The following is a 25,676-nucleotide window of genomic DNA, read 5'->3' as shown; positions in this document are numbered from 1 at the left end:
GGAGTAACAGAGGAAGTGACGGGATTCTGGAAGGTAGGAGCAAGGCAAGGAAACCTCCTCTCACGGGTGACCTCTTTGGTACGCTCCTGGAACCGGATGTCAATCCGGGTGGCAAGTGTTATTAAGTCGTCGAGAGTGGTAGGAATGTCCCGACCGGCAAGTTCATCTTTAATCCGGCCGGATAGACCCTCCCAGAAGACGGACACCAGGGCGTCGTTATCCCAGGCAAGCTCCGAAGCAAGGGCACGGAACCGTATGGCATATTGGCCCACGGTGAGACTCCCTTGACGGAGGCGTAGCAGAGATGAGGCGGAAGAGGTCTTTCGTCCTGGTTCGTCGAAGACTTTCCGGAAGGCCGCGAGAGAGGCTGGCAGGTTGGACACCAGGGGGTCTCCTCTCTCCCATAGAGGATTTAGCCAAGCCAGCGCCTCCCCAGTGAGATGGGACATGATGAAGGCCACTTTGGCTCGGTTGGTGGAAAACTGGTGTGCCAAAAGTTCGAAGTGCAAGGTGCACTGGTTAATGAAGCCCCGTGCCTGACCGGGATCTCCACCAAAACGAGGTGGGGCGGAAAGGCGGGGACCGGGAAGGGATGCCATGGTATTGATGGGCAGCGGCGCTGCTGGGGTAGTAGTTGTGCGAGTAGAAGCAGCTCCTGACGAGGCAGTCAGTGTGTCCAGGCGGGAGTGAACACTATGCAGGTGGCCCAAGATGGAGTCCTGTTGGGACCTCTGACGGGAAAGTTCTTGACATAGGTCCGAGAGTGAGGGAGCTTGGGTGCCACCGGGTTCCATGGCCCGAGCAAACTGCAACGGGTCTGGGAGGTGGAACCTCTGAGCTACTATACAAAGGGGCAGTCCTTGTAAGGAAGCGGGTGGCTCCCATGGAAGGCAGGCAGGTAGCCACGGCAAGTGACAGGAACAGTCTCTGGGTAGAAGGGCAGGTGGTCACGGCAAGTGACAAGGAAAGTCTCTTGACAGGCGGGTGGTCACGGCAAGTGACAGCAGGGTAAGAGTCTCTAGACAGGCAGGTGGTCACGGCAAGTGACGGCAAAGCCTCCAGGTAGGCTAGCAGGCGGGTAGCAGGTGAGCGCTCCCAGGTGAGCGAGTAAGAGTCTCTCGGCTGACTGGCAGGTGGTCACGGCAAGTGACGGCAGAGCCTCCAGGTAGGCTAGCTGGCGGGTAGCAGGTGAGCGCTCCCAGGTGAGCGGGTAAGAGTCTCTCGGCTGGCTGGCAGGAGGTCTCAGGCAGGTGCTTCCTGATCCGCAGGCGGACTGGTCCATAGACAGATGGCGGATGCTGGTAGACAGACTGTCGGACCGCAGGAAATGCAGGCAGGTAGACAGAGCTGGAAAACAGACTGGCAATGGGACCTGAGGGCTGAAGCAGAGGTGAAAGGCTTTGCAACAACTTTGCTCGGGACCTCCATTTTGGGGGAGGTGCCTTATATATGGGAGCTCCACCGGCAATTGGCCGGGGACTCCTTAGGACGGCGCGCGCGGCCCCTTTAAGAGAGAGGGAGCGCGCGCGTGCGCGCCCTAAGCACAGTCCCCGGGAAGCAGCGAGCGCTGCCAGCAGCGCGGGAAGAGGACGCCGAGGACGGAGCAGGGAGGTGAGGGGAACTGTGTCTCTGCCTAGCAGGAGGCAGGGCCGCCGACGCTACATCTATTATAGATTTTGGGTTATTATCCATTTGTAGAAGCCATGCTCTATTCATCTATTCAACTTCAGCTATTTTACAGATGGTGTTTTATTTGCTTCAAGAATTTGTTGAAATTTCATTGAATCCATTCTTCCCTCCACCCATGAAATGTTCCCATTGGCTGCAACACAACCCCAAAGCATGATTTATCCACCCCCATGCTTAAACCCTGCACGACATTTGATATATATACACGTCATGGTTGGGAAGGACTTCCCGACTGATGAGGTACAGGTGCATGTCACGAAATTAGAATATTATCAAAAAGTTAATTTATTTCAGTTCTTCAATACAAAGAGTGGAACTCGTATTATATAGAGTCATCACAAACAGAGTGATCGACTTCAAGTGTTTATTTCTGTTAATGTTGATGATTATGGCTTACAGCCAATGAAAACATAAAAGTTATTATCTCAATAAACTAGAATAATTAACTAAAACACCTGCAAAGGCTTTCTAGTCTGTTTCAGTAGGTTCCACAATCATGGGGAAGACTGCTGACTTCTGACTTGACAGATGTCCAGAAGGCTGTCATTGACACACTACACAAGGTCCTAGAGTTCCAATTTTCATTTGGAAATCAAGGTCCCTAAGTCTGGAGTAAGAGTGGAGAGGCACACAATCCCAGCTGCTTGAGGTCTATTGTGAAGTTTCTATAATCAGTGATGGTTTGGGGAGCCATGTCATCTGCTGGTACAGGTCTACTGTGTTTTATCAAGACCAAAATCAGTTCAGCCATCTACCAGTAAATTTTAGAGCACTTCATGCTTCCCTCCCTCTGCCGACAAGCTTTTCGGAGATGGAAATTTCATTCTTCAGCAGGACTTGGCACCTGTGTACAATGGCAAAAGTACCAATACCTGGTTTTAAAACAATAGTATCACTGTGCTTAATTGGCCAGCAAACTCGCCTGACCTTAACCTATGGGGTATTGTCAAGAGGAAGATGAGAGACACCAGACTCAACAATGCATCTGAAGGCTGCAATCAAAGCAACCTGGGCTTCCATAACACCTCAGCAGTTCCACGGGCTGACCGCCTCCATACCACATCGCATTGATGCAGTAATTGATGCAAAAAGGAGCCCCGACCAAATATTGAGTGCATTTACTGAATATACATTTCAGTAGGCCAACATTTCGGATTTTAAAATCATGTTTAAGCTTTTGTTATAAAGTATTCTAATTTACTGAGATAATGACCTTTGTGTTTTCATTGGCTGTAAGCCATAATCATCAATATTAACAGAAATAATCACTTGAAATAGATCACTTTGTTTGTAATGACTCTATAATATGAGTTTCACTTTTTTGTATTGTAAATTAACTTTTTGATGATATTCTAATTTTGTGAGATGCCCCTGTATATATACAGTACAGACCAAAAGTTTGGACACACCTTCTCATTTAAAGATTTTTCTGTATTTTCATGACTTTGAAAATTGTACATTCACACTGAAGGCATCAAAACTATGAATTAACACATGTGGAATTATATACTTAACAAAAAAGTGTGAAACAACTGAAAATATGTCTTATATTCTAGGTTCTTCAAAGTAGCCACCTTTTGCTTTGATGACTGCTTTGCACACTCTTGGCATTCTCTTGATGAGCTTCAAGAGGTAGTCACTGGAAATGGTTTTCCAACAATCTTGAAGTTGTTCCCAGAGATGCTTAGCACTTGTTGGCCCTTTTGCCTTCACTCTGCGATCTAGCTCACCCCAAACTATCTCGATTGGGTTCAGGTCTGGTGACTGTGGAGGCCAGGTCATCTGGCGTAGCACCCCATCACTCTCCCTCTTGGTCAAATAGCCCTTACACAGCCTGGAGGTGTGTTTGGGGTCATTGTCCTGTTGAAAAATAAATGATGGTCCAACTAAACGCAAACTAGATAAAATAGCATGCCGCTGCAAGATGCTGTGGTAGCCATGCTGGTTCAGTAAGTCTTCAATTTTGTATAAATCCCCAACAGTGTCACCAGCAAAGCACCCCCACACCATCAAACCTCCTCCTCCATGCTTCACGGTGGGAACCAGGCATGTAGAGTCCATCCGTTCACCTTTTCTGCATCGCACAAAGACACGGTGGTTGGAACAAAAGATCTCAAATTTGGACTCATCAGACCAAAGCACAGATTTCCACTGGTCTAATGTCCATTCCTTGTGTTCTTTAGCCCAAACAAGTCTCTTCTGCTTGTTGCCTGTCCTTAGCAGTGGTTTCCTAGCAGCTATTTTACCATGAAGGCCTGCTGCACAAAGTCTCCTCTTAACAGTTGTAGAGATGTATCTGCTGCTAGAACTCTGTGTGGCATTGACTTGGTCTTTAATCTGAGCTGCGATTTCTCAGGCTGGTGACTCGGATAAACTTATCCTCAGAAGCAGAGGTGACTCTTGGTCTTCCTTTCCTGGGGCGGTCCTCATGTGAGCCAGTTTCTTTGTAGCGCTTGATGGTTTTTGCAACTGCACTTGGGGACACTTTCCAAGTTTGCCCAATTTTTCGCACTGACTGACCATCATTTCTTAAAGTAATGATGGCCACTCGTTTTTCTTTACTTAGCTGCTTTTTTCTTGCCATAATACAAATTCTAACAGTCTATTCAGTAGGACTATCAGCTGTGTATCCACCTGACTATATATATATATATATATATATATATATATATATATATATATATATATATATATATATATATATAGATAGATAGATGCATATGTGTGTGTGTGTGTGTGTGTGTATACTGTATATGCATATATGTGTGTATATATATATATATATATATATATATATATATGAGAGATAGATAGATATATACTTATTGACGTACTGTATATTGTAGGGATTTTACTCACTTGGGTTGGACGGGAGGCAAACAGGAGGCATGTACCTTTAAATCTTCGTGTCGGTTTATTATCTCATAAACCCAGCAGAGGCAAAAAGGAAAACAAACAGCCTTTAGTTCAGACAAAACAAAGTAAAGTGTCCTTTAAGCAAGTCTCTGCTTAGCCAGTCATGTGGGCACAAAGGCTGGGTAGCGTTCAGTTCGCTGGCTCAGTCCGAAGTTAACAACACACAGGAGGCCTTCTCCCTCCAAACGCAGACCATGTGCCAAACAACGGACTCCATTTTATAGGTTAACCACACCCAGAGGTGAGGTTTGTGGGTAGCTGGACCTGCCCATCTCTGCAAGTTACCTGTAACCCGGTCCCAGATGCACCAAACAGTCCTCTTAGTGCTTAAGTGCACTAGAGAAACACTCCAGGTTACATCACAGAGGACAGCCACCTCTGTGATACATACCTTCCATCGATTATGCGACCATTAGCCGCCTTACATACCTCCCCTCTGCCTAAAGCCGTGGGGCTTGGCACCTTCTACCACTAGACAGGAGATTCTCGAGAGGGCATCGGCATTACCATGTAGCTTCCCTGCTCTATGCTGTACATGGACATTGAAATCTTGTAAGACTAAGAACCAGCAGGTGACCCTAGCATATTTTCTCTTTCTTTCCTTCATCCATCTAAGTGAGACATGGTCTGATACCAATTTATAGTTTTGTCTCAATAGATAGTACCGTAGCCCACTTTATGGCCAAGCATTCCTTTTCTATGATAGCATAATTCTTTTCACACGAAGACCGCTTCCTACTCAGGTAAAGAACAGGGTGCTCCTCCCCGTGTATGTCCTGGGCAAGGACTGCTCTTAAACTGACATCTGAGGCATCTGTCTAGAGTATAAACTCTTTCTTGAAGTTGGGGGCAACCAGAACCAGTTGCTTACACAAAGCTCCTTTCATTTCTTGAAAGGCAGTCTCTGCCTCTTCAGACCATTTGGCCATTGCTGATTTCGTCCCCTTAAGGAGGTCAGTCAGGGGTGAGGCCATCATGGTGACGTTTGGGATCAACCTCCTGTAGTATCCCACGATTCCTAGAAAGGCTCTAACTTGCTTCTTTGAAAGTGGTCTTGGCCAGGTTTGTATTGCCTCCACTTTACTGATTTGGGGTTTGATCTCGCCTCTACCCACTACATATCCCAGTTATTTGGCTTCTTCTTTCCCCATGGCACATTTTTTAGGGTTTATTGAAAACCCCACCTTTCCTAGGGCCTCAAACACTGCCTGGACCTCTTCCAAATGACTTCCCCACTCTGGGCTGAAGATTACAATATCGTCCATTGCTGCGGCGTATAACTTATGGGGTGCAAGAATTTGGTTCATTGCCCTCTGGAAGGTGGCTGGGGCCCCCTGCAGTCCAAAAGGCATCCGGACATATTGGTAGCATCCGTCCGGTGTAGAAAACGCAGTCTTCTCCTTGGCTTCCGGTGACATGGGGATCTGCCCATATTTCTTTGTTAAATCCAAGGTGGTTATGTACCTTGCTGGTCCAAGTGTCTAGATCAGCTCATCAACATGCTTCATTGGATATGCATCGAATTTGGTGACCTCATTCAACTTCCAATAGTCATTGAAGAATCTCCATTCGCCATCAGATTTTGGGACCAGGACAATCGGCTCGACCAACCGCTCTTGGATTCGTTAATGACCCCGAGTTTCAACATACGCTCCACTTCCTTGGAGATGAATTCTCATCGGGCCAATGGAATTCGATAGGGCTTCAAGTTGACGTGCACATGTGGCTCCGTCAGAACTTCATGTTTTATGACCTTTGTGCACCCCGGAAATTCCGAGAGCAGGTCCCTGTTCTTCTGCAGCAACTCTCGACACTGCTGTTTTTGGACCTTCGACAGTGTCTTTGCAAAGGCGACACCTCCAAACTCGCCTTCTGGCTTGCCCAGAAAGCACGGAGTTTCAGCTGGCTTTCTGTCTTGCCATGGCTTGATGAGGTTGACATGGTAGATCTGATATGGTATCCATCTTCCTGGCTGATGAATCTTACAGTGGGAACGGAAAGTATTCAGACCCCTTTAAATTTTTCACTTTGTTTCATTGCAGCCATTTGGTAAATTCTTAAGTTCATTTTTTTTCTCATTAACGTACACTCTATACTCCATCTTGACTGAAAAAAAAACAGAAATGTAGAAATTTTTGCAAATTTATTAAAAAAGAAAACCTGAAATATCACTCTGGAAAAGGTCTGAATACTTTCCGTACCCACTGTATATTTCACATCACCAAGCTTCTCCACCACCTCATACAGCCCTTGCCATTTTTCCAAGACTTTTCTCTCCACACGAGGGCTCGGTCTCCCAGATTGAATTGCTTCTCTCTGGCTGACCGGTTTTAGACCTTTGGCTGGGCTTCTTGTGCCTGGAGATGTCCTTTTACGATGGGCATCACCTTCGCAATTCTCTGCTGCATCGGTGCAACATGCTTGATGACGCTTCTGTGGGGCGTGGCTTCGGCTTCCCAGGTTTCCTTTGCTACATCAAGGAGAACACGTGGATGTCGGCCATACAGGAGTTCAAATGGCGAGAACCCCGTAGAGGCCTGTGGAACCTCACGGATAGAGAACAACAGATACGGTAGGAGACAGTCCAAGTCTCTACTGTCCTTTTCTATGGCCTTCCTCAGCATACTCTTCAGCGTTTTATTAAACCTTTCCACAAGGCCATCTGTCTGGGGATGGTACACTGAAATCCTCAGTTGGGAGATTTGCAGGACCTTGCATAACTCCCTCATTACCTTAAACATAAAGGGTGTTCCCTGGTCGGTCAGGATCTTCCTTGGCAAACCTGTCCAGGAAAAAACGTGGACCAATTCACAGGCTATACTCTTTGCGAAGGAGATTCTCAGAGGGATCACTTCAGGGTAGCGTGTGGCAAAGTACAGGATGACCAATACATATTGATGCCCATGAGCAGATTTAACCAGGGAACCGACCAAGTCCTTAGCAATTCTCTCGACTGGCACTTCAATAATGGGCAATGGCATGAGCAGACTTAGAAAGTGAGAGGTGGAAGTGGTTAACTGGCACGTAGGGCAGGACCTGCAATACTTTGATATTTCCCGGAGACATCCAGGCCAATAGAACCTCTGCAAGATCTATTCCTGTGTTTTTTCCACCCCCAGATGGCCACCCAAGACATGTGAATGGGCCATGTCCAACACCCTCCGTCTATAGGGGCCCGACACTATTAACTGTTCCACAAGCTCCTCCCTCACTTTTGTGACCCGGTAGAAAAACTCCCCATTCAGTATAGGGAAATCATGTGTCAGCCCCCGGCTCCTGTGAAATCTCATTTATGACTGTGACGTTGTTAAAGGCTTCCCTCAGAGATAGGTCTCTATGTTGGGCTGTCCCAAAATTTTCGCTGGTCACCCCTAACTCCGGAATGTCAGACTCAGGGGACACTACTTCCTTATCCCCCACAAGGACACAAAAGGGAAACCCGACAGTTAAACCGTTAACTGATTTCTTCTCCAAGCCAGCGAACCCAGAACACTTCCCCCACAGATCTCAAAATAAACAAAAGTCCTGGCCTATAATGATGGGGTGCAACAAGTCCTGAACTATGCCGGCCTCGTGAGAGTGAGTACTATAGGCCATTTCAATGTCCACTCTGACCATAGGGTAGTCCTTAGCATCACCATGAATGCACCATATGCCAACCTTTTTCCCTGGGATCGGTTGGAGAGGAAGGGTGGCCCTCACAAGGATCACAAGACTCCCGGAGTCTAGCAGTGCCTTTACCTGCCACCCATTCACCTTCACGGGACATGCTTGTGGCCCCTCGCTGGGTGGACAGTTCACACTGCAGGCCAGATACGCATAATATGAACAGCGGTGTCCTATGTTGCAGTCCATCTGCTCGGGGTTCAGGGGACAACGGGTAGCTATATGGCCTGGGCCGTGGCACCTCCAGCAATTGACATCACCCGTAGGGACCTTGGGCATTACCCCCCCCGCCCCTTTGGACCTTGGACACCCCATCCATATTGGGCCTCCGCCCCCTGTTGGGACCTCCAGTATGGAATAGACTACCTTCCCAAGGAACCCTCAACCCCATGTTATCTCTCGACCAGTCCAACCAGTTAATAGGCATTCTGGGGATCACCCTGGGCAACCCAAGTCTGTATTGGCCTTGGCAGGAGTGCACAAACCGGTCCATCACCACTCGCTCTACCATCTGCGCAGGTGTAGAGGACTCAGGCTGAAGCCACTACTGGACCAGGTGCAAAAGGTCAAAAATTTGGGTGCGAGGGGGTTTGTCCCGGTGATACGCCCAGCGGTGGACCCGCTGTGCCCTGACAGACATTGTCACCCCCAAACGTGCCAGAATCTGTTTTTAGCTTGTCATACTCCTTAGCGTCCTGCAAAGCTAAGTAAGCTTATAGTAAGCTTTCTGGGGCTCCCCCATCAGGTATGTCGCCAACACCCTTGCCCACTGCTCTGGCAGAAGTTTCTTCCTCTCGGCAACCCTTTCAAATACAGTCAAGAAAGCGTCCACATCATCCCCAGGGGTCATCTTCTGCAAGGCCCGTCTTACCGCCTTTCGGACGTGGGAGTCATCAGCCGGACTGGGGTTGGGGCGCTCATCCTGTTCTGCCAGCAGCTCATGTCAGAATCTTAGCAGCGCATGACATCACTGCCATGCACCCTCGGACGCCGAGGTGAGCTGCGGGGATATTCACGCCTCTCCACGCTGGGACTATGGGCATGGAGAGGAGTGAATATCCATGTTCTTTAATAGTGGGCACAAACTGTCAGCAGCGCCACAGCTCCAGCTGTGGACCAGCGATCCTCAGTGCCCGCTACTAAAGAGAATGAATATTCACTCTTCTCCACACCCATGGGGGTGGAGAAGAGTGAATATTCATACTCGCTAATAGCGGGCATGGAGGATCGCTGAGCTGCTGCAGTGCTGCTGACAGTGAGTGCCCACTATTAAATAAATGAATATTCACTCCTCTCCACTCCCATGGGCATGGAGAAGAGTGAATATTCATTTACCTTTAGCAGCAGGCACACGTGGTAGCTGCAGCAGCCGGCTACTGCCTGTTCCCCTCTCTGCCGCCGAATCCCCCCCACCACTATCCACCACCGGAATGTATATACTCAAGTATATACACGAGTATAAGTTGAGGGGGGCTTTTTTAGAACAAAAAATGTGCTGAAAAAGTCAGCTTATTCTCAATTATATACGGTAATTTTCTTCTAACAATAAATAAATACATTTTTAAGCCCTTTTTGAAATCTTCAACTGTTCACATTGTGACCACACCACAAGTATCTGGGTGCAGTCTTTGAGACAGTTTTTGATCTAAGTACAAACCTTACTTTCTAGGCCCATAGATCTTAATTTAGGCGGTTATGTGGGCCAGCATCAAACACCTTGGCAAAGTCCCAAAGCACTATATCCACAACTACCCCTCTTTCCAGTTTTTTACTCGCCTCTACATAAAGCCTTTATACTGGTTAGTTTGACAACTCCAGAGCTGGTTGTCAATTATAATATTATTTTCTATTACATACTCATGTATACAAGCTCTTCAAACATTTTTCACACAATGGATGTTTAGTTTACTGGGCTATAACCCAGGAAAGAAGTAGATACCTTTTTGAGTCAGTTTTGCTTTAGTTATTTGGCACAGTACCAGTGACTAAAAAGTCTCAAAAAATTATGTACAAAGACAGAAACAACTGAGAACTCTTGGATGCAACCCAGCTGGGTCTGGGACCTAATTCACATTGATTTTATTTAGTTTTGCCTGGATTATATCTACATTTAGCCGACTTAGTATATTAGATGCCACATTAAGAGCATTGGGATTGACCATATCCTCTGCCCTCTCTTCTTTGGTATAAAAAGAATGGAAAAACCCATTTAGTAATTCAACTTACTCTTGATCATCAGTGACAAGCTCCTTGTTACCTTTACTTATCGGATCCACCTGTGTGGATCTGGTGGGGGGTTATATTTATAAATTTAAATATTTTTTGGGAATTTGTCTTTCTTTCCTTGCCTACTTGTCATTCATTTCCTCCTTTAGGTGCAGAAATAATGCAATGGCGGTTTCATGCGTCCAGATATTTCCAGTACCGGAAAAACCCGTACCGGAGATATTCGTGGCAACTGTGAGCCACCCGTATGCCGCATCAGGAGCACACATAACAGCGCTTGAGAATTAGTGTATAGTTAGCACTGTTCCCAAGCGCCGGGTGCTGAATGCTGCCCTCATCATTGTTCCTTGCTCGCGCTGTGATCAGCACGAGCAAGAGACAATGAGACAATGTTGGGAGTAATTAGAACAATTCCTGGAATTCACATGTAATGTACGTCCATGCAATAAATACCCCATATTACAATCGTCGGATGCATTGTGTGACATACATATGTGCCAGACTATGAAACGACCATTCGGAAGACTAATCGTAACCCGAAACAAAACAAACCGAACATCCAGGTCATAATGAAAAAATAAAAATAATAGAGAATTAGCCTAACATTGTGTCAGACTAAAAAACCTTTATTACAAAAATAGTCAATTTTCAGTATTATGTGTTTTGTTGCCCTTTGGTCACTGACCATATACACAATTAAAGTTTGATAGGGCCACTTTGCACTTGCCTCCATATGTACATTTTTAAGTGGTGGGTGTAACACAATATATATCCCATATTTCCTATGCAGCATCAATGTACCATGGTGTAGTTTGGTCCAATGTCTCTACATTTGTATTTTATATTAAGACATTATGTGCTTATTATAAATCTGTGTATACACTTTTTCTTTAGTGCCACCTAGAACCTATTTTTGTAATAAAGGTTTTTTAGTCTGACATAATGTTTGGCTAATTCACTATTATTTTTATTTTTTCATTATGACCTGGATGTTCGGTTTGTTTTGTTTGGGGTTATAATGTTGGGAGTAGTAGTATGCTCTCGCAGTGTCCCTGTGTAAAAATAAGAATAAAATAATAAAATCCTTATACTCACCTGTCCGGAGATGTCCCCTGCTGCAATCCTCTTACCAATGACGCTGAGGAGTCGGGGAAAATGAGCTGCTGCAGCGAGCGGATGCCGGAGCTGCGCTGAGCTCAGGAGCAGTGTCCTGTCACTCACTGAGCTCCGCTCAGTGCAGGGACCCGCTCACAGGAGCAGCTCATTCTCCCCGGCTCCTCAGCGTCAGCGGATTGCAGCTGGGGACATCTCCGAACGGGTGGGTATAAAGATTTTATTTTATTCTTATTTTTTCACAGGAACACTGCGGGAGCAGACTACTACTCACAACATTTTCTCTTGCTCGTGCTGATCACAGCGCGAGCAAGGAACAATGATGAGGGCAGCGTTCAGCACCCGGTGCTTGGGAATAGCGCTAACTGTACTGCTGATTCCCAGGCGCTTGTATGTGTCACACTGTCATACAGAAAAATCTTTTTATATATGTGTTTGAGATGGATATGGATGATTAATATAAATCATGATGTGGAGTTCAAAGCTAGCCCGGAAGAAGCTGCAGTGGTGAAACTCTAGTCAGGCTTTACATGAAGTTTTATATGCTCTCTTTGATGTATTTTTTTGATTATTCAGGCTAAACTGAATAATTTTACTCCCAGGAGAAGCAAAATAGAAGAAAATATAACCCTTTTTGAGAATCTAGTTATACCTTGGAAGGGGACTCACTTGCTTGTGGAACCTGAATCTCTTCAGCTAAGTTCTTAGTCTGCGTAAGATGCTATGTTATTTCTGCAGTTTATCTTTGGGAATGTGACCAGCTCCATTTGCGCTTTTTGCTGCAATTTGTGTGAGTGGTGACTTTTTTTTTGTTTTTTTTAGACAGATCCATATGTTCAGTTTTCAACTTTAGCTGATTTTCAACTTTAGCTGATTTGATTCATTTTTTTCTCAAATTCTGTTCAGTTCCTTGTAGTTTTTAAATGTTAGAGCCGACCCCTTGAATTTATTTATTCCAAATGTATTTGTTTCATTAATTGCCTTCCTAACCAAAGATGTTAAGCCATGTGGTGTTTAGTTTTTGTCTTCTATACTGTTTAACGAGAGGATTACATTTTGCACTCTGATTGACCAGTATTGATTTAAATATAGATATAAAGCACTCCCATTTATCGTTTGTATCACTATCTGACAGTACCTATTCCTAGTCTCCTGAAATGCAGCTTTCAACCTTGGGAAATTAAATGTTTTTGCCTTTCTCGCCAGATTATGTTTTTCACAGTGTAAAGAAAATATGGGATTGGTTAGAGGGTGGATTCAATAAGGAATAAAAGGAAGGGGGTTTGGAAGTGCCTCCTCTTTTGGCTGGTATAAAGGCAGCCTCAATGCCTGCCCTTACAGTAGAAACAATGAAGAGGTGTTAGCGTCTCATTAAATATTAAAAAAGGAGAGATGGAGTAGTTGATGAACATAGAATGGTGCAACTGGGGTGTACAGAGCATTGTTTGTCACAGGAGCGTTAGATAAGGGTCAGATGCTTATTAAAATTTGATGTGTTTCAGAGGGAGATTACAATTAGGGGGGAGGGGAAGTAACCTCTGTTACATCCTAATATTACAAAAGGGGCTTGGAGTCAAAGATCACTAATTGTAATATTAAAAAATATACTTTATTAATAAATACAAAGTAGTCATAAGTAAATATAAAATCAAAGATTCAGGTATAGCAAAGAATAGAATGGGGTCTGCACAAATGAAGTAAGGGAAGGGTCAGTATGGATGGGCATAGTAAATTGCACATATTAATGTTGGCAATAAGTATAAAGGGCACCTCGGCTCAAAACAATAATGATCAGGTAATAAACTGCTATAAAGATAATAAGGTCTACAATGAATTTAAATGGCATCATGCTGCTTACCCATTGTTCCCTGTATTTGGACCAAGTAACTTACTTTTTGTGTGCGGACCCCATTCCATTGCTTGCTATACCTTCATCTCTGATTTTATATTTACTTATGACTATTTTGTATTAAATAATAAAGTATATTTTTTATTATTACCCTTGGTGGATTTTTGACTCCATGCCCATTTTGTAGGATTTAGTGTATGTTAGGAGTTATTCTCCTCTATATATCAATAGGCAATTTTATTTTCATGAGTGTGTAATAAAGTTGTTAAGCCACCAGTGTTGCTGGCTCTCCGTCTTGTGTTTGTAAATTGAATAACTAGCTGGTGTGGCCATTATATCCAAGGTCACAGGCTGTCTTGAGTCATTACATGGGAGGGGAGTGTTTGTGAAAGGAAATACCTCATCAGCTTGTCAAGATTTTATCCTCTAAATATATAGTATTACATAGTGTTTCAATGCCGATATAACCTTTTATTCCAGATTAAAAGACCACCATAAAGTCACAGTAATTAATATTGTGCATTTTGTTATCTAGGACGATGGACTCAATGGACTTTTTTTTTTCAACTTTACTATTTCATTTTAGATTACTTTCTTTGTATTTTTGCTTTCTAGTTTGCCATGGAACCGAACTATTTGCACATATGGCCAAGAAATACATTTATGATGATTGCATTACCTAATTTGGTAAGAAATGAATATTCCTATATATTGCTTACATTAACATTCATCACATCTCTTTAAGGAGTTTTGCTAGACTTTAATATTGTCGACCTATCTTAACAATAGATTGTCAACATCCGATCAGTAGACGTGTTATTGACATAACATAGGGGATGTATTCCAGGTCCTAGTAAAAAATATTTTCTTTATTCCATATAAATGTTAAAAATTGTATCCAAGGCAAATTAATGAAATGCGACACGTTTCGAACATACTTCAACGATCTTTGTCAAATCTTATTCTGGTGAATAGCTATTAATCCTAAATACCCAGGTGAACAAATCAAAAAACAAAACACGTGATTAGGAAAAACAAATGGTAACAGAAAGGGAAAAAAAACAGGAAAGGTAAATTAAAATAAAAATACATGCATAATCATATCAAGTAACATATCATAGTAACATAGTTTTTAAGGTTGAAGGAAGACTAAGTCCATCTAGTTCACCCCATAGCCGAACATGTTGATCCAGAGGAAGGCAAAAAAAACATGTGGCAAACACTAAGCTCCACATTGGGGGAAAAAATTCCTTCCTGACTCCATACGACAATCAGACTAGTTCCCTGGATCAACGCCCTATCAAGGAATCTAGTATATATAACCTGTAATATTATACTTTTCAAGAAAGGCATCCATGCCCTTCTTAAATTTTAGTAGTGAATCACTCATTACACCATCATGTGGCAAAGAGTTCCATAGTCTCACTGCTCTTACAGTAAAGAATCCGCGTCTGTGATTATGATTAAACCTTCTTTCCTCCAGACGTAGAAGATGCCCCCTTGTCCCCGTCTCAGGCCTCAGAGTAAAAAGATCAGTAGAAAGGTCTTTGTACTGTCCCCTAATATATTTGTACATAGTAAAATGTACAATCAAATATATACGTATTTTTATAAAACTATGAAAAAGAAAAAAAACGCAGATAACATTAATAGTGATACATGATTTCTCTTTGTATGTTCAGACCTTGAGGAAGGTGAGTGCCAAGATTAAATATCCAAAAAGCCTCTCTGGGCAGTAGGCATCTCCTCATGTCTCTGTCACAAGCCTGTCTATTACCCTTTCCAAAACCAAAAAGAGGAATCTTCAATTTTTAGCGGAGAAACTAATGTCCTCAATTTATCTTCATGTACGTTTACATCTCAACAAATCAAACTTTTTTCTTATGGTCTGAATTTCATTTATAGGAAAAGCAAATCCCGGCACTCACGTGTTGATGGTTAATTCTTTTATTCCACAACTCACAAGACGTTTCAGCCTGTCCAAGGCTATTTTCAAGAAACATTTCCTAGAAACATTGTTTTCCACGTGCACCACCCTAGCTATATGGAGTGCCAACTATATTCTCTTGATACTGAATTTCATTTATGACCAAGATTTTGATCTATTTTCAACCATTTTGGACATTAATCATTTCACCCTTGACTTTACTATTAAAAGACATTTTTGGAATAGCGATGTGGACCAAGGAACTAATAGCCATTGCAGTTTTCTCAACACATACTGCACTTTCAACTTTCAAGAACAGATGTCTATTTTATGTCTAGAGGATTTGATATAAAGTTCATCAAATCCACATGATGTTAATCAAACTTTTGATTTTAACCTCAAAAATCCTTATTTTTACCTGATCCAGTCTAGTGTGGATTGCATGGTCTGGTTTCAGGACTCAGTAGAGAAAGAATGAAAAACTCTACAATAGCATCCGCACCAATTTTTCTAAACTCAATCTCACATCTTCAATAAAAACACATTATATGAATTACAACATATAAAAAGATATAGTTGAGAAAATGTTGGACAAAGTTGGTGTGGTTGTTTTCATGGACTCTGAGGCATATAGATCACAAATTAATAATATGCTCAGTGATTCCATCACTTACACCAAGCTATCTATCAATCCTTCACACGATTTTTCTGAATTGTCGCTTAAATTGATTAATGAAGGTATTACATTAGGAGTCTTGACCAAGAAACAAATGCAATATTATTGTTAAATCCCCTGTCATTCCAACACTAAATGCTCTCCCCAAAGTGCATGAAGAGACAAATCCCCCACCTATGAGACCAATTATAACTGGTATCTAATCCGTAAATGAACATTTAATTGAATGGTTGGATTCCCTCCTTAAACCTTTGGCACAAAGATCCCCTGGATACATCAGAGACTCCAGTGACATTCTTGAACATTATCACACTACAAATGGTCAAATGAATATATGTTGATCAGTTGTGATGTGGTCTCGTACACTTCAATACCATAACACATAGCTATTGAAGGTTTGATTTTTTTATCTTAAAATGTACAGCCATTATACTCAAATTTTGCAGGATTATATTGTGCAAGTTACGATTTTTCTTAAGATGCACAATTTTTTACTTGTTTTCTTTTTATTTACAGCACGGGGGAGTTTCTATTGGAGCTAAATTTTCACCCTCTCTGGCAAATCTGGTTATGACATATTGGGGGGAATTATTTTTGCTGTCTCAATAAAATCCTTTCTATGTACACATAATATGGTACAGCAGATACAACGACGATATGCTCCACATTTGGAGTGATGATGAATGCCATGCCATTTTTCAATGAATACATTAATTTCAAACAATTATACGGTAATTTATAATTTACAGTTAATCATAATAAATCCAAAATTTCCTTTTTAGACCTGAAGCTGACCAGTATGCCTGGTAGTTTCATCACTATTTCTATGTTTCATAAACAACTTGATGAAAACACAACACAATTATGCATGTTAACAGTAGTCATTCTAAACATATTGCCAAGTCAATACCTGTAGGTGAATATATTCGAGACAAAAGGAACTGCAGTCGTCCTTCTCATTATATTAAAAAAACGAAACAATTGAATGTCAGACTCTAGAAATGTGACTATCCTTAATGTCCTGTATGTTACATAGAACACATAACATAGTGAAACATAAGGATCATTTTGAGCTCATTATTAATAATAGATCCCACACTAAGAAAGGTAAATTTGATAAACCAATTCTCTCTACTCAGTATAGTCCACAATTTGATAACCTCAGACAAATGATGGAGCGCGCTTTGTTTCCCTCCGGCCCCGTTTGGCTGCGTACTGCGCCACAGCCTTGTATTGCGCAAACGATGGTGAGTCACAGACTTCTGCTCCGCTGGCAGGGGGAATATGGTAATTTAGCATAGAGATGGCGATTTAGGGGAATAGTAAGCAGATAGGAGGGGTTTGCTTGGAGTCCCCCAGACGCCAAGCCTCTGGAAAACAGATTTTATAAAACCAGATTTCTCTGCAATCAGACCTCTGCTATGGCCATACAGGTAAGTATGGATTTACTTTTCTATCACCTGTTTGCCCAGAGTAGAGGTCTGATATCACCCAGGGGGGTGACACATTCCCTTTAAGTATTTCTGTATCATTTGTCTTTTGTCCTCTCACCCAGTTTTTGTTAGTTCCCATTCTTCTAATCAAATATAGCTTAGTTTTAAAGATGTTTTCACTGTGAAGCTCAACGATGTAAAACATGCAAACATGCACTCTAATGTAACACTGTCTCTAACCATGACAATAGCCAAAATTTAAATACTTAAATATTAAACAATCTATCAATTGCAGCACTGAAAATGCAATTTATGCCATCAAATGTACTATATGCAATAAGCTATACATTGGTTATACTTCCTGCAAATTGAAGATTCACATCACTGAGCATTTGAATGACATTACTAATGTCAGTAGTGGGCGTCATCATGTCTCATCTGCGGCCAAACATTTTATCTCTGTACATCAAAGACAAACTTTGTCCTTACCAATTTTTGGTCTTGAAAAGGTTAGTAGGCCAGCTCGAGGCAGAGACATGAGGAGACGCCTACTGACCAGAGTGGCTTTCTGGATATTTAATCTTGTCACTCGCTTTCCTCAAGGTCTGAATCTACGAAGTAAGATCATGTATCACTATTAATGTTATCTGCTTTTTTTTATTTCATAGTTTTATAAGAATATGTATATATTTGATTCTTGATATGTTTATGCATGTTTTTTTATTTTTGTTTACCGATCCTGTTTTTTTTTTTTTTTATTTGTTTTTCCTAATCACGTGTTTTGTTTTTGACTTTTTCACCTGGATATTTAGGGTTGATAGATATTCACCACAATAAGATTTGACAAAGAACGTAGGAATACGTTCGAAATGCATCGCATTTCATTCATTTGCCTTGGTTATAATTAGTAACATTTATATGGAATAAAGAAAATATTTTTTACCAGGAGCTGGAATATACCCTCCATGTTTTTTTTTCCAGAAATAAACTGCAACTCAGTTTTTTGGGGATATTTCTCAACCCCTTAGCACTTTTTTCACAAATATATACTTTCCCTCTCCAAGCCTGTTGAGTCACGAAGCTCTTTCTGATGTGTCAGCATTTTGAGACAATAATGTTTCCTCACATAACTCTAAAGAAAAGCTCATCTGTTTGCAGTTTTTTTTTGCTGTTGATTTTTGGAATATAACGCAATGTTAACCTCTGCATGACCTTGTGATTTTCCGTTTTTGCCCTTTCGTTTTTTCCTCCCCTTTTTCCCAGAGCCAAACCTTTTTATTATTCCGTCAATATAGCTGTATGAGGACGAGTTGTATTTTTCAATGATGCCATTGATTTTACCATGTAGTGTACTGGAAAACAGGAAAAAAATTCCAAGTACGGGGAGATTGCAAAAAAAAATACACAATTGTTTTTTGGGTTTTTTATTTACCATGTTTACTATATGCTAAAACTAATCTGGCAATATGATTTTCCAGGTCAGTACAAATACGCAGATACCACAAATTTATAGTTTTTTTTTAATTTAAGTGGTGAAAAAAAATTCAAAAATTTAAAAGAAAAAAATAAAATAAAAACCCACAGCGTTTTCATTTTTTCAGAATCTGGGGCTTGGGGAGAGATTATTTTTTGTGCCCTGAGCTTATGTTTTTATTTACACCATTTTGGGGTAGATACAATGTTTTAATCGATTTGTTATTGCATTTTATTGCAATGTTGTGGCAGACAAAAAAAACGAAATTCTGGTGTTTTGATTTTTTTTTTTGTTACGCTGTTTACCGATTAGATTAATTGCTTTTATATTTTGATAGATCAGACATGTGTGATCCCAGCAATACCAAGTATATGTATTTTTTTTTTAATTGGATAAAAAATACAGCAGCGCAATAGGTACTTATCCAAGTAATAAGGGAGGATAAATAAGTAGTTTGCTCACCTTAAAGGGCTGTGTAAGACACAACCACTAGAATTGCATATATTCCAACTGCTGCAGCTCTAAATAAATCGTATATAACTTTGCCAAGGGTGATGGACGTAATGTGCGTTGATGGATAAATGACAAGCCACGATGAAATGTTGGATGATGGTTTAATGTCAAAGCATTTCAGAATCATTCCAACTCCTTAAAGACAACCACAATTGAAAGCAGTGAATAACATATATGTGGTTAATTACATGGAAAAAAAATCAAAAAAGGGTGCCATGGAAAGGGGGATCAAAAAAAACATACACCAGGAGAGAATACATCAAGGAGAGAATACATCAAAAGAACACATACGTATCATTTTATTAAGTCAATAAAGATGGTGGAAGCAGAAAATTCCATATATAAATTTATGCTCAAGGAAAAACAAAATGGTGTGTGTGAGTTGATTGAAAAAGTCTGTTATCCGGTTTGAATCTGGTATACTGTGAGATGAACAATCTTAATGGGATGTGTACAGAGCGCGGGGCTGCCTCCTATTCAAGATACAATATGTGTCAGCTTCTTATATGTTAGGGGAAATAACAAGTATATAATAATTTGTATTTTAGTGATAAAGAGAACATTTTACTTGTTTTACTTGTTGAAATTAATTATATATATAAATTAAATATATTTTAAGTATGTATTAACTGTGACTTCACAGAAGACGAGGAGAGGAGCGGCTTTATTAGTGAAAATTATGTGTGTATAGTGGGTATAAAGAGGACAAGAGTTGATGTTTTTAATAAATTAGATGTAGGAAAATAGTAAAACGTTATTTTAATATCTCTTTATATGATTTTTAACAACATTAGAGATCTAAAATATTTTATATTAAATAAATAATTGTACTAATCTAGAGAAGGGATTATTTGCTGCTAAAATATTGCTTTAATAATAAAAAATAAAATGTATTTTTCTATATGTATTAAAGGTGTAAAATATTTGAATAATTAATTATATAAAATTGGTATAAAAAATTGTATAAAAACTGGAGAAGATTAAGAGTTTATTCATGCACCTATTTATATGCTCAGGGAGAGCCAGCACAGACAGTGATGTTTCCTCTGGGTGCGTCATCGTATAAATCTAGGTGCAAGCCTCTTAACTGAGAATCCCCTTCTAGCTCCAGCTCTGTGCATGTAAATTGGGGTTATCTGAGTGCACAGCGTGGGAAATGCTAGATGCTGAGTCAGCCCAGCTAAGGGAGCAGAATGATTGGCAGAACTCAGTGGGATAGAAATGAATATGATTTCTGAATTCCAGAACAGGCTATACTTGGAAAAAGTAATAAGTTAAATTTGTAATAAAAATTATTTTACTTGTTATAAATATAAATATGTAAGCAGGTTACTTGGATGCAACAGTGTAGACAATGAGGAGACAGTGGTACTTAACCAACACTATTTAACTAACACAAAAAGGAAAATCTATTTAGAAGTATATATATGCAAGTAAGCACTATATGGTGGGTTACAGTAACAGGGTCAATACAGTATATTATGACACAGCAATACAATTCAATATCTAGCAGTTAAACCACTGTTAATACTGTGGAAAGATGACTCGCTCGGCTTCTTCCGGAAGTAGACTCAGGAACCCGGGTTTTCTCTGCAGGCTTTATTAAACGGCATAAAGCTCTGCACTCCAGCAAAATAAACAGCCTTACTGGCAAAACAACAAAACAAAAGAATAAACAATAGCAGAGTCCATATGAGTATGGGATTCGGCCACACAAATTGTAGTCCCAGCCTTTAGCTCTGTCCTGAGTTGAAGCTCTCCCAGTCTGGAGACCTTGCCTCTCCAAACCACAACAGAGAAAAAAAAACACAGGACTGAACATTTAAACGTTGGTCAGCCATATCCTAAGGTGGAGGTATGGGAAATGACTTCCCTCCCATCTGTATGTCATTCCCATAAAACCACACCCTTTAAAAGAGTTAACCCCCAGCATATAACATGCTGGCAGAAAGTTTATTGGTTGCAGTTCACACAGGCTAGCAACCTGTGTGACACATACCTCCCCTCATATATCATTCCAGTGACTCTGTCAGTGTCTCAACTTCACAAGTGTCACTCTCAGTACTGGGCCCATCCCCGTCGTAGTCTTTATAAACACCTCTGATCGTTACACTGGCTCTAGCAGGGTCACCGGTATTTCCCAGTCAGCCGCAAGTCCTTGATAAGTGAGTCACTGGGTATACAGTGTGCTCGTCGCACAGGCCGGCTCAGTTCCTGAAGCATGGCCCCAGCCCACACCCTGTACCGTACGTCAATGCTGGAAGTAACAGCCCACAGGAACGATCCTCTGCTACAGCCGGATCGTCTCCCTAACCTGGTTCAAATCTGGTCACTGACTTATACTGGCACTGCTACTGACTCGGCTTATGGACTTCTACTGGCGCTGGTCATGGACTTCTACTGGTGCTGGTCAGACTTCTACTGGTGGTGCTTATGTTCACGGATCTTCCTATCAGTTCAAGTGACCGATCTTCCTCTCAGCTCAGGCCTCCTCTGGCATCTGATTACTGCCCGGCCCTTCTGTGGTGATGGTGGCTGTAAGCCCACGTAGCAGCCACATGACCTGTCCTGGTCCAGGTTCTGGCTCCAACTGGCTCTTCTTGTCCCAAGCCTTTTATAATTAGACACTGCGACACAGGTGTAACCTGACCTGGGTGTCATCTTTAAACTCTTCCTCTTGAAAAATAGAATCCCCCTATAATTCTTTCTTTACTTTTACTTTTGCCTTTGACCAGCAGATGGCGGTGTTCGCTTGTAAACTCAGATAGGCATCCACTAATACTCCTCTCTCTACAAATATATATCAATTAATGTGACGTTTCAGATATGTATTAGTGTTGAGCGAGCATGCTCGACACTGCTCAGTACTCGCCCAAGCATCACGCTACTCGGGATGTTCGGCGAGCACCGAGCATTTCCGGGTTACTCAGGCGGGAGCTCGGGTCTCCGCCCTGCATGTTTGGCGCTCTTTACAGAGCCAATGAACATGCAGGGATTGCCAGCCAGTCACTGTAATGCCGCAGCCATGTTGGTTGTGGGCATTACAGTGATTGGCTGGCCGCACAGTGTCACCTCGAGTATTTAAAACCGGGTGCCACCATCTTGGACACAGACAACTGGGATCAGACCGTGTAGGGACAGCGCTGCTGATTTAGGGAGAGATATATACTGCAAAATAGTTAGTGTAGGGTCTGTAAAGGCTGCCAAATCAAACAAACAGTCCTTCTCAGGACTAATATCCATCCGAGATATCAGGCAGGCAGGCAGGCTGTATAGGAGATGCAGTGGTTATACCAGCAATCGCTGCATTACAGTCCTTTGTGCTCCTGTTGCTGAAATTGCTGGACTTAGCTCCAGGTCTGGGAGGCCAGGAAAAATCCCTTTTTTTTTCATCTAAATCCTCTTTTTTTTTCTTCCTTCACACTGCACAAATACCCGTCTTATTAACCTTTTGGTGTCCCCCCCCCCCCCCACCCAAAAAAAAAAAAAAAGTGTGTCTTTTTCAGACACAAATATATCTGTTGAAAATAGTCTGGTGTAGGCCTGAGAAATAGAAGTGTGGTTTTGAAGTTCCACGGGTCAAATCTCTGTATTATCCTGCTTTTGGCATTTTTTGCCGTAAAGAAAAACAGTAGTGTCTCCTGATTGTTCAGACACAAATATATCTGTTGAAAATAGTCTGGTGGAGGCCAGAGAAACAGAAGTGTGGTTTTGCAGTTCCACGGTTCAAACCTCTGTATTATCCACTTTTGGGCCATTTGTATCTAAAAAAAACCAGTTTGAGTGTGTCGCTCACTGTTCAGCCGCAAATATATCTATTTAAAATTGTCTGGTATACCCCAGTAAACAATAACTGTGGTTTTGCCATTCCACGGTAAAAAATCTCTATTATTCAGCTTTTGGTATTTTTTCCGTAAAGAAAAACAGTAATAGTTTCTCCTTGATTGTTCAGATTGTTTAAAAGAGTCGGGTGTAGGCCAGAGAAATAGAACTGTGGTTTTCCTCTTCCACGGTTCTAATCTACTTTTTATTACCCTTTTTCCATTGATAGTGCGAGTGTAAGCTATTTTACTTCCTTTACAATGGGCAAGGCACGTGGCAAGGGACATGGAACTGGACGTTCTGGTGATGGAACGTGCAGAGGACGGGGACGTGGCCAAGGTGAAAATGTGCCACAACCAACAGCCACATCTTCTCGCTCCCACTTCTTGACCGAATTACTAAGGAAGCACAGAACAACACCAGTATTGAGAACTGATCAGTGTGAACAGGTTATTAATTGGATAGCAGACAATACTTCCAGTTACCTGGGCACCACCACCTCCGGTCTGTCTTCCACACGGTCAACTCTTAGTAGCCGTGTGTCTCAACCGCATACTCCTCCTCACCCTCATGCTCCTTCCTCCCACCATGCCGAGTGTCGTCAGACAGCAAGTGATCCCACACTTGGACACTCTGAAGAGCTGTTCACTGGTCCATTTCCATATTTGGGCCCCTCGCCTGCTCTACTTGAAGTAGTGGAAGTGGAGATCCCATGAAGCGATGCCCAAATATTTGAACAGCCACGGCCACAGGAAGTCGACGCTGGCAATTTGTCACAAGAGGTGGACGATGACGAGACACAATTGCCAGGAAGTGAGGAGGAGGATCGTGGTGCACAAGTGGAAGAGGGGGAGGTGGTGGATGATCTAGTAACTGACCCAACGTGGCAGGAGGACATGCGGAGCGAGGCCAGCAGCACACAGGGTGAGGGAGGCAGAGTACCCCAACAGGCAGGAAGAAGCAGTGTGGTGGCCGCACACAGAAGGCAGGCAACAGTTCCCCGTAACACCAACACGAGGGACGTTGCCAGTACAACCTGTAGGTCTTCCAGAGTCTGGAATTTTTTTAAAGACTCTGCTGATAACCCCAAAAAAGCCATTTGTACCACCTGCCATGCCAGCATCAGCAGGGGTGACAAAACTACCAGCCTGACCACCACCAGCATGATCAGGCACATGGCAGCAAAGCACCCGACTTTGTGGGGTGAACCCCATTGTCCACGACCAGTGTCAGCGGGTGTCACCACTGCTTCTTCCGCTGTTGTGCGTGCAATAGAACCCCCTGTTGTGTGTTCAAGGCAATCCCCTGTCCGTACTGCATGCAAAGATGCCCCCTCCTCTCAGTCTTCATTTGTTCTGGCAGTTTCTCAAGAAACAGCATCAATGTCCACGTCCCACCGCAGTGTTCAATTGTCCATATCCCAGACCTTTGAACGAAAGCAGAAATTCGCAGCCAACGCCCCACAGGCCACAGTCCTAAATTCGCATATTTCACGACTGCTTGCGTTGGAAATGCTGCCTTTTAGGCTGGTGGAGATGGAATCCTTCCGCAACCTTATGGCTGTGGCCGTCCCTCGGTACTCTGTCCCCAGCCGACACTATTTTGCCCGGTGTGTCATCCCCGCACTACACAACAACGTGTCCCAAAACATCTGCCGTGCAGATCTGTGGCTGAGACCGCTGAACCTACATCCAGGCAATAGTCGTGTGCGACAATGGCCGTAACCTGGTGGCGGCTCTGAAGCGAGGCGGGATCACACACGTACCATGCCTGGCTCATGTGCTTAACCTCGTGGTTCAGCGGTTTCTTAAATCGTACCACGAGTTGCCAGATCTGCTTGTCAAAGTGCGCCGCCTGTCAGCTCATTTTCACAAGTCGGCTACAGCTTCCGCCGCCGTTGCTGTGTTGCTGCAGCTTTTGCAGCTTCCGTCACACTGACTGGTGTGTGATGTCCCCACACGTTGGAACTCTACCCTCCACATGTTGCAAAGGATTTGTGAGCAGAAGAGAGCAGTTGTGGAGTACCAGCTGCAACAAGGCCGTCAATATTCAGGTCAGACTCCACACACGAGACCTCAGGAGTGGACCTGGATGTCTGACATATGTACCATCTTGAGAAACTTTGAGGAGTCCACCAAGATGGTGAGTGGCGATGACGCCATCATTAGCGTCAGCATTCCACTTGTCTGTCTTTTGCAATGCTCTCTGCAGAGAATTAAAGAGGAGGTATTGCAGCCAGAGTATGATGAGATGGATCAAGAAGCCGTAGCGGTCGATTACACACAGCCCAGCCTCATCTCATCCCAACGTGCATTGGGGACAATGAGGGAGAGGAGGAGGGGGAGGAGGAACAGGAGCTTGTATCATGCGCT

General features: G+C 42.7%; 1 protein-coding gene across 3 annotated transcripts in view; it reads left to right on the top strand.

The window, feature by feature from the left end:
- KMO (kynurenine 3-monooxygenase) overlaps positions 1-25,676 on the top strand; it is a 1,041,428-nt gene that overhangs the window by 562,454 nt on the left and 453,298 nt on the right. For all 3 annotated transcript variants that reach the window (XM_073673271.1, XM_073673270.1, XM_073673272.1), the window contains one exon: positions 14,075-14,146. In XM_073673271.1, the coding sequence (XP_073529372.1) occupies positions 14,075-14,146 (72 nt within the window). The remainder of the gene's footprint in view (positions 1-14,074; positions 14,147-25,676) is intronic.

This window comes from Phyllobates terribilis, unplaced genomic scaffold, assembly GCF_046119375.1.
Source record: "Phyllobates terribilis strain yellow unplaced genomic scaffold, ASM4611937v1 Scaffold_3__8_contigs__length_932513732, whole genome shotgun sequence".
Taxonomy (NCBI): Eukaryota; Metazoa; Chordata; class Amphibia; order Anura; family Dendrobatidae; genus Phyllobates; species Phyllobates terribilis.
The sequence above is the reverse complement of the archived record's forward strand: the minus strand, read 5'-3'. Positions and strand labels throughout refer to the sequence as shown.